General features: G+C 57.9%; 1 protein-coding gene across 5 annotated transcripts in view; it reads right to left on the bottom strand.

Annotated features, from left to right (window-relative positions):
• Positions 1 to 5,065: 5,065 nt before the first annotated feature.
• LINGO1 (leucine rich repeat and Ig domain containing 1) overlaps positions 5,066 to 18,399 on the bottom strand; it is a 128,632-nt gene continuing 115,298 nt past the window's right edge. For all 5 annotated transcript variants that reach the window (XM_067004080.1, XM_013194144.3, XM_048081434.2 and 2 more), the window contains one exon: positions 5,066 to 7,336. In XM_067004080.1, the coding sequence (XP_066860181.1) occupies positions 5,483 to 7,336 (1,854 nt within the window). In that variant the 3' untranslated portion in view covers positions 5,066 to 5,482. The remainder of the gene's footprint in view (positions 7,337 to 18,399) is intronic.

Below are 18,399 nucleotides of genomic sequence, written 5' to 3'. Positions count from 1 at the left end.
ACAGGCTGGAGGGACGAGGAGGAAGAGGAGGAGGAGGAGGAGAGAGCCGGTGGGAGATGGCGGGCTGGCTGGGAGCAGGGCAGGGTTTGGTGAGCTGTTGGATGGTGCCCTGGGAAGGACGATGGAGGAGGGCAGAGCCACAATGCTGTGTCGGTTGCTGGGGTCCCGCACGGTGCACGCAGGGGAGGACAGCGACTGCTGCCCAGTGGGGACAGAAATCCCCTAACCAGTTATATGGCTGCTTCCCTGGGCAGCTCCCTGTGCTGGGGACCTGCTAACTCCTGGGCTTGCAGAACCAGCAGCGTTTTCTGACTGTCCCAGCTCTTTTCCAGCTTAGTGGTGACTCCAGGGAGCCCTGCCAGGGGAGGCCAGCCTGGTCCCCGCCATGTGGAGCAGCTGGTCCCCGAGCTGGGTGCTTGCCTATTCTATATTCTATATTCTGTATTCCGTATTCCATATTCCATATTCCATATTCCATATTCCGACCTAAGCTGGTTCTTTCCAAGATAAGGTACCGTGCCCTGATAACCAATGTCACTTCGCACAGTCCGTGGTGCTCCTGCACACACAGTGTGCTCTGATCTGTGTGTGTGCGGACGCCTTGTTGCTCTCTGCCATGCAAAACCATCCAGGCTGGGCTGCAGAGCCCACGCTCCTCCACCTGGGCCATGAGCCTGAGGAGCACAAAGCTCCCACTTCTGTCCTTGCTGTCACTGGGAAGCTCCCCGTGGCCACCAAGTGCAGCGTGTGTGACGACTCCGAAGTGCCCAGGTGGCAGCAGATTTATTAGGGTATTATCCTACTAGTGCTGCAAATGGTGTCATCTGTCTTCTAAACTTTGCACTTTATTTCAGGGAGAGAATTTAGTATATCCAGGTAATATGCTGTAGTTTTACCATATGATAAAGCCCTGCTGGGAAGTGTAGTTTTATTGATTTTGTTATTAAAGTGCCACTGGAATAAATTAGCTCATTTGAATGAAATGTCTTATTACCTGGATTATAACAGGCACACGATGAGATCTCTGGAGAGGCTGGTCACAGGGAGCTGAGGCAGAGCACCTGACGGGGACCCACGGCTGCCACCCTGCTTTAGGTCCCCCCAGAGCCCCCAGCTCCTGCCCAAAGCCACCGAGAAACTCAGCTGGCAAACCTCAGGAGGAGAACAATCTGCAGCTGGTCGCAGTGGCGGGGACGCTGTGTTTTAGTTGACGTTTGTATTGCTTCTCCGATCCTCTGCTCAGGTGAGAGCATTGTTTTAAAGGGAACAAGGAAAAATCTCTGTTATGGGGCAATATTTCTTTAGTACCACGAGTAATGGGGGTGGATTGGGAAATGAACCGTTCCCCATTACACCAGGACCTAACTGCACAGCCCGTGCTTTCCAGTTAAAATTTGATTGCCTCGAATTCTGAGGATTATGGAAAATAAGAAAAAGGCCTAGTAAAATTTATGGCTCTTAATCATAAACTGATAGAATTGCAGTAAATCTATCATAAGCATGCAGATGTGGATGCAGAAGAGGGAAGCAATAGGCTTGCCTGTTCTGGGGGGGGGGGGGTGAGGAGCTGCAGCACCCACAGCAGGGCTGGCTGGGCGGGGAGCGGGGCTGCCCCCCACCATCTCCTCCGGGGTGCTCAGCCCACTTCTCCTCCGTGTCCCGCAGGGCCCTGGTGTCCCCAACCTCATTGCAAAGGGGTGGCAGGGCTGGAGGCACGGGGGGAGCGAGGGGGGGGAGAAGTGGGAACAGGGGGCAAGGGTGGGATGGTGGGGGGTAAGGGGATGGAAAGGGGGAAAGCAGAAAAAGGGGCCAAAGCTGGAGGTTTTTTCCTCCTCCCCTCCGTGCCGCTGGCTGGGCAGGGAGCAGGATGGGTCCTGCCGAGGGGATGCGGGAGGCAGAGGTCTGGGGGAGGATGCTTGCAGGGAGCACGTGTGGTGGGAGAGGAGAGCGTCTGGCAGAGGGAAATGGCAGGAGTGAGACACGCACAGAAGGCAGAAGGTATTTTATTTTAAAAAAAAAAGAGCGATAAGAAATAAAAAAGGAGAGAGTAAAGAACTGACTCTGAAGAAGAGATAAGAGAGGAGGGTAGTTAGTGGGAGAAGGAGCAAAAATAAGTGATAAGGCCTGATGGAAAGGGGAAGGCAGCAAGCAGCGGCGAGGAAGCTGGGGAGGCAAAGGGCTCGTGCCTGGGGCCGGGTGACGATGGCGAGAGCCCTGGGGAGCATCAGCAGCTCCGGAGAGAGCTGGGCACCGGTCCTGGTGGGGAGGGAAGTGCCAGGAGCCAGCTGGTGCCCTCAGGGTGGGAAGTGTCTGTCCCCTTGTCCCCAGCCCAGCTGCATCCCACCACAGTGCCCATCGTGAGGCTCCCGGTGTTGGGAGCAGAGGAGGGAAGGCACCTTTCACAAGCTACCTCCCCTCCATGCCCTAAACGCATCTCCTCCTGATTCTTTTTAAGCTGTTTCATAAAGCACTTTGTATTTCTCCTTATTAAAAGACAAAAAAGAGTGAAAAATGCTGCCTGACTCCAACACGCAGCCCATGGTTACCTGAAGAGCCGTGGTGAAAGTCAGCCCCTGCTCTCTCATCCCTGATTAAACTGCAACAGAAACACACTGTAAATTTCAGCAAAGAGGAGAAAGAGAGTTTATTCTTTTTTTTTTTTTTTTTTTTTTTTTTTTTTTTATAGCCATGAAAATTGCTGAGCCGAGATGCTGGCCACTCTAAGATGCTTTTCTTCTGCTCCATCCATTTGCTTTAATCACATGGTGAATGAAAAAAAAAAAAGAAAAAAAAATCCAGTTCACAAAGCATCGAAGATTTAAAAAAAAAATGACCGCAGGTAACAAACTGTGTGCAGGCGACAGTGCCGCGGAGCAGCGGGCAAACTCGCTAATGAGGGACTTTGAGGTGTAGCTCGGGCGCCTTTCTCCAGGGCAGGGAGCAGGGACGGAGGGGCTGGGGGTGCACATGGGTCGGGCGGTGCATGGCAGGGCCCTGGGGCTTTGCAGGGATGTGCGGAGGGTGGGCTTGCCTTGGGAGCCCTCCGTGTGATGCACGGAGTGGGCACGGGCAGGGGGCTCGTGGCAGTGGCTTGCACGGGGGAAGGAAGGCTTGTGGCGTGCGTGTGTTGGGTGTCCAGGAAGGGGCTGAGGGCTGGGAGAAATGGTGTGGTAGCGCAGCCAAGCCCTTTTGCACAAAGAAAGAATTTCTCTCTTTTTTAAAGCTTCTTTTTAACAGTGAAAGACTTGGTTCCTCCCTTTGATTGCTGGGATACTGCTGTATGCTGCAAATACCTTGTTGGACTTGGATATTACTGCGTGTTTTTTTTTTTAATCTGTGTGTGTTGAATTAGCTCTTTTAATTACAGCATTAAAAAAGGATAACTGGAGTCAATTAAAAAGCTCTTCCAGGCTGCCAGTGTTAATAGCTGTCCAGGAACACAGAGACCCCCCTCCACCTCTCTGCCGTCTGCTGAACCGCCGAGTGAGTTATTGTCAGTCCTGGCAGCAGAGCTCAAGCAGAGATTTCTGCACCTCGTATGTGGCTGGGCACAGCTTGCTCGGCTGTGCTCGGCTTGGCATCGTCCTCTGCAGGGCTGAGGGTTTGCTACAGCCTGGCCCCGCGTCCCCTCCTCTGCTAGGACAGCGCCGCTCCGAAATCGAATGGGATCTGCATCTCGGACGAGGCCGGGAGCACCTGCCTGCAGCTTGTGAGTTGTTATTTGTGGTTTCGTATCGAGCTCGCTGAAAATGATGGTTAAACACAGGTGGGAGGGGAGGCTGGCGAGGAGGCTTTTTCCTTTGGCTCTTTTTAAAAGCAAAGCAAAAGGCTTCAAAAAGTGTTCGGCTTCAAAATTGCAAAGGAAGGATGGGTTGGAGAGGAGGAACTAAGAAATCAAGTGTCTGAAACCTGCTGTGGAGAAAGCAATGCAAAATGTTTTGTTTCAAGGTGAATGGAAAGCTGAAACCAGCAGAAAATCCCCCCCCTCCCCATGAGCACAGATGTTTCGGGTTGGTTTTTCTAGATTAGCACATTGCTGGAAGAAAAGAAAATCCATTCTTTTCTCTGTCAGCGCTCCAGGTTGCTGTCGCTTATTTTTATCATGTTGTAGTGACTTTGATCTCTGAAGACTCCTTAAGTGCTTTACAAATCAAGCATGCAAATCTGGGCTCATCCACCTCTGAGATGCCGCCACGGCCAGGGCATCCTGCCGGTGTGGTGCCATGCTTCTGAAAACCTCCAGCACCCCGTGCACCTGTGTCATGGGGACATTTTGTGCTTCCAACACAGCCAGGAACTGGTGCGAAGGCCACTGGGCTGTGCTGGGGTCCCTGAGTGGTGCCAGCCCTGCTCCTCCCATGCAAAGGAGGTGGCTTTTGCCCCGCCCTGCACCCGAACTTCTGGGAAATTGCCACAAACCGACCAGGAGCAGCTGAGCTGGTTTGATGAAACGGGTTTTATTTTCAAAGCTTGACTTGAAACACCTCTTTCCCCATCATACTCTCTCTATATCACTCTCTCCCCGTGTGTTTGCCCTTCTGACTGGCAATGCCACCAGGGCCCCCCCCCCCCCCCTTCTTCTTTTCCAGGCAATGCAGATCTGCCAACACCGAGCACCAGAGCTGAGCGAAGGGAGGTCGCTCCCAGGACCAGACACCGTGGTGATGGGCACCCTGGGGCTAGCACCGGGGCAGGCAGCGCGATGGCAGCCTGTACCTCCTCCCTGCTGCAGCCCCGGGCCCGTTCTCCTCTGGCTTGGGCAGCGTGGATGTGTGTGCATTTATATATGCATGTAATGAAGCTAAATTCCCTCTGGGGAGTACCGAGGGGGCCAGGGCACTGCCTGCTTGTGCTGCAAGGTTTGAGGGCTGAGCTCACCACAGAGGTGGTCGTTTGGGGAATCGGCTGGAAAAATACAGCTATTCCTCAGGAAAAGTCCTCATCTCGTAGCGAGATGGCTGGGAAGTACCTCCGAGGCGACAGCGTCGGAGGGCAGGAACGGAGTACTCGCCAGTGATACAGAGCTGGACAGATCAAGAAGTCAAGATTTTGCATTCCAACTATCTATAGGAAATAGGGTTTTTTTATTATTTCAAGTTTTCATAAAAATCCATAATTATTGAAATCAAAGTTACAGAAGAAAGTTTGTAACTTTTTATTGATTTTATTTCTTTTTTTTTTTTTCTTTCTTCCCCCCCTGTTGTTTTTCCCTCTTGGAGTTATATCTGACACCAGAGTCCATCAGACAAAGTCTTTACAAACACAGGAGTCCTGAAGATATCGGCTGAATGTTTTCCTGGTATAAAGAAGAAGAGGAGGAGAAAGAGGTGGTGACAGTGCGGGTGCAGTGGGTTTGGACTGGGACAGAGGACGTTGTGAAGGAGAGAGGTCGGTATGTTTGTAGCAATGTTTTTTTAATTATTTTTTTATTTGTCCATACGTTCTTTTTTAAAAAAAAAATTATTTGCAAATTGTTGCCTGGTTAAATCATTTTCATATTGAACTTGCGCGGTGCATCGGCAGAGCTGATGCCCGCGTCGGACTTGCGTGGCACGTACTCAATTTCAATGTTGTGCTTGGTGTTGCCTTTTCCCCGGCTCCACAAGAAGAGGAGCACCAGACAGAAGAGCACGACGCCCAGGAAAGAAATGAAGCCCATGGTGGTGGCGATGATGAGAGTCTTGATGTCAAAGGGGAAAGGCACGGTGGCACGTGTGCTGTTGGCATCACTCTCGTTGGGCTGGTTGGAGATGAACGCGAAGGTCTTGTTGGGTTGGTGGGGCCAGTCTGGGGAGTAGCTGCGCACGTGCAGGTGGGCCAGCATGGTGTCGTTGCCACCCGCGTTGCTGGCGATGCATAGGTAGGTGCCATTGTCCTGGATCTGGGCATAGCGCACCTCCAGCGTGCCATCAGGGAAGACAGTGAGCCGCCCGTTGGTTTTGGTAGAGATGAGGTGCTTCCGGGGGGAGAGCCACATGATGGTGGGCGGTGGGTCCCCATCTGCCCGACAGACAAAATGGACCGTGTGGCCTTCGTCCACGAAGATCTGCTGAGGTTTACGGTCTCGTATCCGGGCTCGGCGGCAGGTGAAGTAGTTGGGCAGGAGGACGTCAGGGAAGTCTTTGAACTCCTTGCCCTGGACGAACTCGGGGGTGGAGCAGGTGGGCTGCTGCTTGTTGAAGTTCAGTCTCCATCGCCGTCGGAAAACCCAAAGCAGCCGACAGTCGCAGGCCAAAGGATTGTTGTCGAGGATGAGCGTCTCCAGGTTGCCCACTGAGTGGAAGGCCGACTCCTCCAGGGTGGTCAGCAAGTTCCCTGACACGTTCAGGATGCGCAGGTAGTTGAGGCCGCGGAAGGCAAAGGGCTCGACTGTGGTGAGCTGCCCTCCCACCAGCTGGATCTCCTGGAGCCTCAGCAGGTCGTGGAGCATGGAGCCCTCGATGGTGACAATGGGGTTGTAGGAGAGGTTCAGGAACCGGAGGTAAACCAAGTGCCTCACCGACACGTACGGGATGGACGTCAGGTTGCAGTGGGTGATGGACAAGGAGGTCAGGTTCAACCCATACAGGCAGTTGGACGTCATGGTATCCAGGTAGGGCCAGTGGGAGATCTCGAGGACCTTAAGCCGGTACAGCCTCTTGAAGGAGTAATCCCGGATGGCGTTGATGTTCAGGTGGCGCAGCCGCAGCACAATCAAGCCGTGCAGGTGAGACAGGGCCTCTGTGGGGATGGAGGTCAGGTTGCATTTCTCCAGGGTCAGCTGCTCCAGACTGTTGAGGCCGCTGAAGGCCCGGTGGGAGATGTAGACAAGGTCGTTGTCCCCCACCTCCAAAGACTTCAGGTTGTACAAGTCCTGGAACATATAGTCCAGAAGGATCACAATTTTGTTCTCACTAATGTCTAGCTTGGTAAGGTTGCTGAGTCCAGTAAATACCCCCAAGGGGATCAGCTTGAGTCTGTTACTCCTGAGCCCCAGCGTCCTGAGGTTGAAGAGGTTGTTGAAAGCCCCAGGTTCAATGGCACTGATAATGTTCTCGTTTAGCTCCAGCTCCTCCAGGTGAGGGTAGTTGGCAAATTCATCCTGGTTGAGGGTCTTGATGCGGTTCTTGCCCAAGTCCAGCAGCCTGGTCTCGGTTGGGATCCCCTCGGGGACGACCATGAATCGCTTCCTGTGGCACAGGACAGCACGCTCCTGGGCAGAGCACTCGCAGCGCGGCGGGCAGCCTGTGGCAGAACCGGACAGGATGGATCCCAGCATCAGGAGGAGAATTGGCTGCCAGCAGGCCAGGATTGGGCTGCGCATACTCGCCTCCCCAGCTACCATCCTATCTCTCACCTGCAGGCAACGGGAGAGAAAGAGCAAAGCTGGATGTGAGCGAACGGTCAGCAGAAGCATGGCAAAAGGTGCTAGAGCCAACATCACCTACCACCTGATGAGACCAGACCTCTGAAGGCACTTGACCCTGGTATTTCAATGGATTCACAAACGTGCGATGAGATGGGGTGACAGGCCTGCGGGGGGGGGAACTCCGCAGGGCGGGCAGCGGGCCCTCCCGTTTCCACTTCAAAAATAAAAATGAACCAAAAAAGCCACCCAAACCCTAACGTGCCATAGTGAGCCAAGGGGGGATGTGACCACGTGCAGGACTCGTGCACGCTGTCAACATGTATACGAAAAGGGGATCTCAGGTCACAGTAAGTGGGCACGTGAAGTGTGCCCCTAATATGGGGCTGCCTCACACCACACCTTGGGGCTCTGGGCACGCTTTGTGCACCCCTATATAAGGGGCTGTCGTGTGCCACACCCCTAGACTCTAACACTTTTCTCCCTCAAAGAAATCAATGTTTCTTTGCAAGGTGCCAGGAGCAAAGATGTTGGAAAGGCCATAAAGGTTTCCATGCACGCGATGTTGGAACCCACCAGCCCTTGGCACACCAGGCGGCTGCAGAGCTGAGTACGAAATGCAAAGGGGCTGCTGCGACCATCATGGTGCCTCCCGGCCTGGGGCTGGGGCTGGGGCTGGGACACGCTGGGGGCAGTGCTAGGGAGGGTGGCAGCACCGCTGGCACTCAGCGAAGGGCAGCTGGGTGCGCGTGGAGGTGCTGCCGGGCTCCTGCGAGGAGGTCACCCCTGCCAGCGCGGTGCTGGCGGCTCCGCTGCGCTCCCGCAGCCTGCCCTGGCCGCTGTGTCTCAGAAACCAATTCCCGCTGCTCACGGCCGTGCTGAGAAAGCCATCAAAGAAAGCAAAACAACTGCTTGCAAAACAAAATACAGGCCACGGGGCTTAATTACACCTGGCTGCAAAGACTTGAGCTCGTCGGGCTGCCAGGCAGCTGGCCTTATCTGGGTGCGCTTTGCTGAAATCTCACCTCTGCCCTCGAGTGCAGCCGGGCATGGGGCCCTGCTGGGCAGGGAGCACGGGGCCCCCCCCCCCCCCCCGGCACGACCCCCCCCCCCCCCTGGATCTGCCCCAGGCCAACTTGTGCCTCCCCCCCGTGCAGGGTGCAGGGCGCAGTGCACGTAAATCAGCGTGGCTGCTTGGCCAACGGGTGATTTACACCAGGTCTGAACCCGCTCCTAAATCCCCCGCACGCTGCTCTGGCTGGGTGGCACCAAACAGATGTGCCGTGCCGAGCCGTGCCCGAAGCACTGCGGGCCTGGCTGCCGCCGGGATGGCAATGCCAGTGGATGCCGGGCAAGCAGCTGATGAACGAAGTGCAATCGTCAGGTTGTTAACGACTAGACAAACCCACCTGCACAGAATTAAAGTCTAGACACCCTTCACATGTTAGTAGTTCTCAGCTAAATTTAAATCTGTGATAAATGCAGTCCCTGACAAAAGCAGCTGAAATCTTAACGGCCAGAGTCAGTAAGAGCTGGGGGAGAAAGACAAGGAATAAATTCTGAAAAATTCTGGGCCAAGGAGAGCTTTGAAGCCCTCCTGTCTCCCACTGGGCATTCCAGAGGCCTCAAGGTGAGGTGGCTGGCAAGAGGTGCCCATCTAAAAACGACTGATAAATCGCTGGTGTTTGGTGGCCAGGCTCACTCAGCAGCACCAGATGGGCTCACACCAGGGCAGGGCTGGCCGGGGCGAGGAGGGCCCCAGCTGCTCTGAGTGGGTTCGGGCACGTTCACGAGGCCAATTCTGGGGCAAGAGCTTGGTGTCGGTGGGGAGGAGAAGTCCATGGCTGCCTGCGGGGTACAGGGAGGTGGGGGAGACGGAGCCTCAGCAAGGGCTTTGCGAAATGTGAGGCCTCCCACATTTGCTCCGAGGCAGACCATGAACCCTGCCTGCCCTTGGAGCTGCTGAGCCCCCCCCGCTCCCAGGTGCCAGCCCTGGTCAGGGTCAGGCCTGATGGCTGTGATACACAGGCCAGGACAAGCCGGGGAGTGCTGCAGCCCTCTGGCATGAATGTGGCTCTCGTTTCTCACATTAAAAAAAAAAAAAAAAGAATCGATAAGAAAGGAGCAGCTGCCGGCCTCACTGGTGTTAGGTAACGACTGGATCAGTGCAAACCAAAGGAAAAACTGTGCCCAGATCCATGGCAGTGGGTGCTCACCCTCACCACCCTGCTGCCTGTGGATGAGAGCTCCAAATTCTGCACGAGGGGAGCAGATGGGCGCACCGGGGGCCGCGCTGCCTCGGTGCTACACGTGGCAGGACCCACTGGGAAGAGGCAACGCTGTTCTGGGCCCCCGCCTGCAAACGCAGCCAAACCAAGGCTGATGCCGGAGGGAGCCCAGGAGAGCACCGGGGCTTGCCCCCGAGGCTGCAGGGTCCCTCCTGCCCCGAGGGGCTGGCAGTGCCCTCTGCTATCCCCAGGCTGCCCCCTGCTCGCCACCCTGCAGGGTGCCCGGTGCTCCGCCACGGTGACGGCAAGCGAGCGGCAAAAATCCCCGCGTCAGCGCTAACCCCACCTGGCCTCCATAAATTACCATGCGGGAGACGTTCACCCTTGAACCAGATGCTTTCGAGAGCATCGGACGGCCGCAGGCGATTGAGGACGAGGCAAGACAAATCCCCAGGGCCCCGCGGGGCTCTCAGGGGCAGAGCTGGGCCGGGAGGGGAATGTGCGCCCACCCTGCCCGAGCCATGGTGCCGTGGGGTGGTCCCGGCACCGCTCCGGGATGCTGCATGGGCACGGTACGGGCACGGCCGGGCACGGGCTCACCCCGTCTCTGTACCACTGGCTTTCCAGAAAGCCTTAGAGCCGGTGCTCGCCTCTAAGCTGCTCCAGCTAAATCAAATTTTATTGAACTTGACTACATTTTAGAGATAAAGACTCCAGGTTTACAAATAAATATTTAACAACCTTTCCTGCTGCTAAAAGAGTTGCTTATCCAGACCCCGGGCTCTGCACTAAGTGTTCCTGTAGCTATCTGCAAAGCAGCAAAACAAAGGGAGAGGCTTTAATTTGCCAAACACGTTCGTGCCTATTTCCGCCTCGCTCCATCATTCCCTCTGCGTCCAGCGTGCATTTGCAGGCCTTTTTCCTTTCTCTCTCCCTCCTCCCCACCCTTCCCGCTCCCTCCTCCTGCTCTTGCCCCACTCAGCACAGGTACTGGCACCAGCCGCACCCCTCACGGTGCCGGGAAGGCCAGGGGATGGAAGCAGGGCCAGACCCACAGCACCAGGGGGTGGTTTCCCTCTCCCTACACATAGGCTAAAAGGAACCAGTGGGAGACCCTAAAGCAAGCCCCAAGCAGGCAGAGCACGGTGCTGAGCCTGGGGGCTCCCCTGTCCTGCTGGCTTAGGGACCCTACCAGGCTCCCTGTAGCTCTGTGCCCCTTCCCTTCGATCCTGGAGGCTGCCAGGATTCGGGCAGAGCCTGCCCCAGGACATGGCAGCGATGGGAAGCTGCCTTCATTAGGGGACGGCTTGTTAACAAAGGGCATGGAGGCGGTGCCCATGTCCCGGCCTGACCCAGCTCCTCCAGGGGCAGCACAAAGCGCTGGGAGAGGGGTGGCGAGCAGGGCAGGGGCTGAACGGCCGCGTGCAGGGCCCCTCGTCCTGGGGGGACGCGAGCACGGGGCACGTTGCTCGGCCTGCCCAAGTATCTGCTGTCAGCTGCTCCCAGACGGAGCCTGGAATAGGTGTGCTGCAACCTGATCTGCTGCGGCAGTTGCTCCGAGGCTGTAAATGAGCACCAAGAAGTATTCAAGATGCAAATCCCCTTCCGGCACTCACACAGCCTGGCTGGCACCGCGCGCCCGTGGCACCCAGCCTGTGGGACGGCCACACAAAGGAGGGCCCTTACGGCGATGGCTCTTCCACCCAAAATGCAGCTCCTCCACCCAAAATTCAGGGGCCGCAGTACCACGGGGGGTATGAGGTGAGGGACTCGTCAAGCCAAAGGGCAGAAAAGCCGGGGATGCCCAGGGGAGGCAGAGGTGGAGAAGAGCCCTGCGGTGGGCTGAGGGGCCAAGGGGGTGGTTTTGCCCCAGCCAGCTGCTGGTCCAGGGATCTGCTTGACTCCACAGATGCGAATGCTTGGGGGACAAATGGCAATGGCCCAGAGCCAACCTGGGGAAAGGTTTTTCAGGCCTGTTACTGGAGCAGGGCAGTGGGGAGGAGATCCCAGGCGTCTCTGCAGGACGCCGAAGCCCCAGGCAGATTTTGCTGAGGCTGTCTCGCTGCAATCGCAGCCGTGCCAGAGCCGCTCACCCCCACTCACCCCTTTGCTCCCTCATTTTTAAAGGCTTTTTTTCTCTCTCTTTGGCTGCCCACGCTTCAGTGACCCATCAGCAAAGAAAACATCCTGACAAGGGATCAATAAGTAATTGCGAAGGCAGCTGTAGACGTCTGGGGGTGCAAAGCCCTGAGCTAGCAGGAGATAAATGAGGACGGGAAGGGTGCAGAGCTCCAGGGAGCTCGGGCTGTGAGCCAGCCACACTCCCCTGCTCGCGGGCTGCTCGTTCGAGGTTTCCCATGCCAGGCAAGTGCCGGAGCGCTGTGTTTGCTGGGGGAGCATCTCCTGAGGGTCAGCCTTCGGTCTCCTGCTCTGCATGTTTCAGCCTGGGTCAGCAGGAGGATGGTGCGTGGCTGCGACTGGCTGGGAATGACATGCAGCAGCTGGCTGAATGGGGCTTCTTTTTTTTGTTTTATTTCAGCAAAACTCCTCGCTGAGAGGCCGGTCTCTGCGGATATCAGGTCACCAGGGTGTTTTGGGGCTCAACTGAAGGCAGCCAGCTCAGTGAGCACCTGAGTGGCGAGTGAGCACGGGGCAGAGGGGATCCAGTGCAGCACGAGTGTCTCCGTGGGTGTTCTTTCATCCCTGCACGTAGCTGTGGAAGAAGGATGGAAAAAGGGCAGCCTTTTCCTAGGACTATGGAAACTGGAGAGGTGAAGGAAAGGTCTACCAAGAGAGCATCTTCTGGGACAGGTGCCAGGGTCATGGTGACATTGTGAAGGCATCTCCCGTGCTCCGCCTCGGTGTGCAAAGACCCTTCTGGGGACAGTGGGGTCGGCAGCTGCTGGAGCCCGGGCCACCATCCTGCTCCCGATCCTGTGGGGACAAGCCCACCGCCTCCTCCCAGTGCAGCCCCAGGAGCCATCCCCCACGGGAGGCTTGGCTTTCCCAGGGAACAGGCCCCAGCAGTACCCAAACACTTCCCACGCAGCCCAGGAGCGCTCCAAGGAGCAGGGCAGTGCTGGTGGCTTTGGGGCTGGAGGTCCTGCTGTGCCAGGCTGAGGCTCGGCCACCCCGGCCACCAGCGCCTCACCCTGCCTCCGTGTCCCTGCTCGGTGGTGGAAAGCTGGGTCTGAAGGACCAAACCGTGCAGCTCCAGCAACCGGGGAACAGGGGAGCGCATCCCGAGCCCGCGGCGCCACGCGGCGATGCTGCTGCCGGAGGCTGTGGGCACATCCGTTACGTGTTTAATTTAAGGTCAGCCTGTACCTACGGCACCACTTCTGTTCCCACGCCTCATCCCTAAAATACCCCGGCAGCCAGCGCAATATCCTAAAAACAGGTCGATCTGGAGCACCGCGCCGTTCCCTGGGAACCTTTCGGATAATAGCCAGAGGACTTCAGAGGACATAAACCCCTCAGCTTCTTTGACTCCCGGGAAACCTGCTGGTTTACCTCCGTGTAGGACTGGCCCTGATATTTTTACAGCGTTGCCTAAAATAAGTGGCCTCAAAGCCTTTTGGCTGACCGTGGAGGAGCCCGGGGAAGCTCGCTCTGTGACAGGCGGGATGAGCTGCACGGCGCAACGAAGGCACACGTGGGCAGGGGCACGGCTGCACTTCAAGGCACTGCGAGAGCCGGAAGCCCCGGTCCTCTCCATCCACCTGCTGCCTAGACCCCTTCCCGCAAGCCACATCTCTGCCTCTCTCCGTTATTCTGGTTTCGTTCATGCAATAACAAATGTAGTGCCGCAGGAATTTCCAGAGAGAAGCAGAGAAAAAAGGGAGCAAAAGCAAGCATGAGCAATGGCGAGCGTGGCGAGCCGATTCCTCTTCCCAGCCTGGCTTTCTCTGTGCTGGTTTTACACATATAATTCTTTTCTTCTTTCCCCCGTTCTTGCTTGTTTGATTTTTGCATTATTTATGGCTTGTCTTCAGGGCCTCCATTTGTTGTTATTGTTTCATTCAACAATAAAATAGATTAGATAAAAACAAACAGCGCTGAGCCGTGGCTGAGCCCGCCGGTCCTGCAGTCAGCGGTGCCGCGGGCGGGCGAGTGGCCAGCAGCGCCCGCCGGCCCGGGACGAGGGGCTGGATCCGCACACGGGCACCGAGGCGTACAGCTTGGCTGCGATTTGGGCTCCGGGTGCTGCCAGCCCCACAGACACGCGTCCTTCCCAGGTATGGGGGTGCGCACGAAGCTCCTGGGTCACAGCAACGCACCCAGACCTCAGCCCCCCTCTGAGCAAGAAGGAAAACGCTGGTTGAAAGGAGAACCCAGGTTATTTTTAGGGCAATTTCAGGAAATCCAACATTTCATCTTCACTGGTGATGCTGTCTCAAGTCCGCTGGCACCGGCTGTGGATGCTGTGCCACGCAATCCCAGCCCCAGGTGCTTTGGGAAGCCGGGACAGGGGGGATCAGCTCCGTCCCAAAGGGAAGGGCTCGGTGCAAGCCACGCAGCACGGCCCCGCGGCTGCACAGCAGCTGGAGCATGGGCAAAAAGCCTGGTGGGTTTAATGCCTTTAATGAGGGCTGCTAGGCTTCCTGCAGCCTCCGCTGTGCCATGGGGAACCTCACCAGTCCCCAGCCCTTTCTGCCTGGCAGCGCTGTCCCCGTGGGCACAGAGCAAAAGGAGCAACCCACCGCGGTGACGGAGCGTCCCCCCCGCTGCCCTTGGCAGAGGGCTGCTTTGGGGTTGTTTTGTTTTGTTTTCCTTGAGCTGCAAGAGATGCTTTCCGCCCCTTCCTCCTTCTCCCCGTGGTGATGATAATAATACAGAGACTGCACTCGGGGCTGCATGCGAGAACAAAAGTAATCACGTGGCCATACGGTGCCTAGAAATTAAATCGGAAACGCAAGGCCAGGGTTTCCATTTCGGTTCAGCCTCTGCATCGTTTCCCATTGAAAAGGAGCAGCAGGCTGAGCACAAAGCAGTTTAATGGCAGCACCTAATGGCAGCGCAATCCCAGGCTTCCCGGAGCAAATCAGAGCTCGAGCCCAGGGCGGCCGCGGCTCCACGCAGGGCGAGGGGGTCCCCACGCTGCTCGGCGCCGAGGCCCTGCCTCCTGCCCTTCGTCTGGCTCTGGAGGCACACATTTCTTTGCAGCACAGCTGAGGCTGGCGCTCAGCTCCTCCAGCTAACCCTGGTGGGCTCCTCAGGGCTGCCCCCAGCCCAGGGGGCGTTGGGGAAGGGACGGGTTTGGGTGCCGGAGGGACAGAGGTGTGCACAGGTGAGGCCTGAAGGGAATCCCCGGCCCGGCGGAGGCTGAGCCTCCAAACGTGCTCAGACTTTGCTCGGCACCCCCGGCGTGCCTCCGAGGCCTGCGTCCGTCATTCCCCATCTCTCACTCGACGTCTCCGATCTCAACAATGAGCCGGAAGAATGGAGCACGTCAAAATATTTCTGCTTCTCCCTCCTGCGAGAATTCCCCATCGGAGACCAATCCAATTAAGGTGCTGGTTATGAAATTAACCGTAATTACAAGAGCGATATTTAACATTTTGCATTCTGATGAAGAAACGGAATGGAAATTATGAAAAAAAACAATAATGATGGGTCCTACCGAGATAACTAAGAGCAACGCAGGGCAGCGGGGGAGGAAAGGAACAAAGGCGCCGGGATGCTCTGGCTCACCCTCAGTGCTGTCCCCAGCTCGGGACACCGACCCTGGCCCTGTGACAAGGGACACAGAGCTTCGTGGGGCAGCCCGTGCCATGACACTGGCATCCCACGGGACAGTCAGGTGGCGGAGGGAATGCCTGGGGAGAACAGGGACACGGTGGGTGCAGCTCCAAGCAGACGGCAAAGCAGGGTCACAGGGAGCGGGGACACGTGGCAGAGGCACGGAAAAATCTCTCCGTGCAGCCATTTCCCTCCGCAAGCTCCAATTTTTCCTCCCCCAGGTGGAGGGCGGGGGGGGGGGGGAACTGACTTGGAAGAAAATTGAGGCCATGGCCTCCAGTTGCTTTCTCCCTTTATTTTTCTTGGGTTGTTTGATTTGAGTTAAGCATTTGTAGCCCTCTTCTCCCTCCTCCCAGCCTCCCCCCGCGGCTGACAAGCTGTGCTGGCTCTTTTCCCACCAAGAGCCATTTCTGCTCGTGCTAGGATAAACCCCGCTCCCTCTGCTTCCCGACAGACAAGGGAGGACAGCCTCCGACCCAGGGCACTGGACGCATCCAGCCCTCGAGGAGCCGCACACCTCGACCTGTGCCCTTCTCTCACCGCGCCGGGTGACGGGATGGGTGGGCACGGAAAGGGGATCAGACGGATTTGGAGGAGTATGGGGGCGAGCGGTGCTGCGCGGTGCCCCAGCCCAGGACACCGAGGAGCGAGGCTTCTCCGAGGAGCGAGGCTCTCCAAGCTCTGGAGGCTCTGCCCCGCACGGCCTCCATCCCCGCACGGCCTCCATCCCCGCACGGCCTCCATCCCCGCACGGCCTCCATCCCTGCACGGCCTCCATCCCTGCACGGCCTCCATCCCTGCACGGCCTCCATCCCCGCACGGCCTGACGACCACTCAACCTAACGTGGAGCGAGGCCAGACCCTGGCTCTCAGCTTTGCCTTCGGCAGGAGTGGCCTCCTTGCCTCCGCTCCCCGTGAGCCTCCTGCGGCCGCACGTGGTGCTCCAAGCCGAGGCCAGCTACCTCTGGCCCACGGCACGGCCATCTTGCCCAAAGGGACACGTGTGGGGACACCGAGCTCACGCCAGCCTGGAAGGATTCAACGAGACCAAGCCCCAGCTCCGCTGACCTTCCCCAGTGCCAGCAGTGCCCCAACTCCCCACGGGCCACAAGCCAAATGGGGACGAGGAGCAGCCGGGCTGCGGTGCCCCAGGGACAGCGGCTCCCACAGGTGACACGGGAAAGCCTCTCTCCAGGAATTTCCACCCCGGCGGGGTCCCAAAAGGGGTAGCAGAGTCACACTTCCCACCAGCACCTTCACAGAGACGTGCCCCTGGCAAACACGTCCCCCCCAGCCCGACGGCGCTGCCCCCCGGGGCTGTCACCCCCTGCCACCCGAGGCACTGTCACAGCACCTGGTGGGGTCCCTTAATCCTCACCGAGCCACAACGGGCGCCGGTGTGCTTTACAACGCAGCGGCTGTAATTACACGATAATTACACCATAATCGTGGCGTTATTATAAAGTGATTTATCAAGCCCTGAAATTAAAGCTCAAGTTACAGGATTTTACACTTGTTACGTGCATCGAGCAGGGTAAACTCCGGCATCATTACGGGACTGTATTAAGTAGGAAACTAAAGGAATAATAAGTCGTTCAGTCATGCTGTTAACCTGCCAGTGATATGAAACACTGGTAATTAGAGGTATCGCGGAGTAATTGCGTTAGAGGTGTAGAATAACTGCAGCACGGTACGGTGTTACAGAAACACAGCCATCCGCTTCGAAATTAATCCCCCCGCAAAAAGGTTCGGCGGGTCTGAGTCCCCGGAGAGGAGAGGGGAGGAGAGGAGGAGGAGGAGGAGGCCTGGTTACGGGGAAAATGGCCCCAGCATGTCTGTAGGAAGGCACGGATGCTCAGCCCTGGGATGCATTTCTCTCTCAGCCTCGCTCACCGCTCTCGCTAAGCTCAGAGCACCGAGCCCACTGCTCGCCGCGGTACCAAACTGGCGGCTGAGCGCCCCAGGCAGGAGCCAGGAGCAGGAGGCGGGGAGGCAGAGCCAGCCCAGGCAGCTCCTGCCGCTGGCCACAGCCATGCTGCTGAGACGGGCAGGGGGCTGAGCAGGGCTCCCTGCACAGGGCAGCTCGGCGTTTGGGACAGGCTCGGGGCGTTTGGGACAGGCTCGGGGCGGTGCTGGCCATTTGCACCTGGGAGAGAGGCAGGAGAGGTTTGAAGCAGGGGGTAGAGGGTGCTGCGGTGTGGGGCTGAGCAGCGACACGGGGCTGGGGGGCTGCCTTTGGGGTGGGCAGCCCTGGGGGCGTGAAGGCGGGTGTGAAGGTCAGCTCAGCGCTGCTCGAGGCGGCAGCGTGGGGAGCTGAGGGTTAAGGCTGGTGGAGGGCTGGGACGGCGAGGAAGGGACATCAGAGCCCACGCCGAGGTGCTGCAGAGCAGGGGGAGATGGAGGGAGGAAGGGAAAGGAGCAGATCCACCGAGCAGGGCTGCCCCGGGTGCTTCACCCCCAGTTCTGTGGCCACGGGGAGCAGCGGGGGACGGGGTCTGGCATGGATGGGCACCGCCGGGCAGGGCTGGCTGAGCCCCGGCTGCGCGATCCGGCACGCACCAGGGCGCGGGGCGAGCGATGACCGCCGGTGCCCACGCTCACGCCCGCCCTCGCCGAGCCTCCCTCCCGGTGGAAATCACTTCCACGGCACCGGTCCTCCCCGGCGGGGGCAACCCCAGCACCTGGAGCACAGCGCGCCCCTGCCCTTCGCTCTGGGCTATGTCCACTTCCAAGGCGCAAGGTGAAAAATCTGATACCCTCAAGGCAGCAGCAGGAGCAACAAGCGCCGGCGCTGCCTGGGAGGGCTCCCCGGCCGGCCAGCAGGCTCCCTGGCATCCTCCCAACCCCTCCTGCCCCGAGAAGCCCCTTCAACATTAACCCCTTCAACACTGCCCCTTCAACATTAACCCCTCCTTTTTCTGCCGGGCACAAACCGGGCTGGCAGCCCCTCGCTGCCTCCACTCCCATTTTCCCGTGCCGGGGGCTGAGCCCAGACTGGGGGGGGGAGGGGGGTCCCTCAGCGGCTCCCCAAAAACCTGGGGGTCCATCGTCCACCCAACGGGCAGCACATCCCCACAGCCCCGG

The sequence above is a fragment of the Anser cygnoides genome, chromosome 11 (assembly GCF_040182565.1).
Source record: "Anser cygnoides isolate HZ-2024a breed goose chromosome 11, Taihu_goose_T2T_genome, whole genome shotgun sequence".
Classification (NCBI taxonomy): Eukaryota; Metazoa; Chordata; class Aves; order Anseriformes; family Anatidae; genus Anser; species Anser cygnoides.
This window is presented reverse-complemented; position numbering and strand designations above follow the sequence as displayed.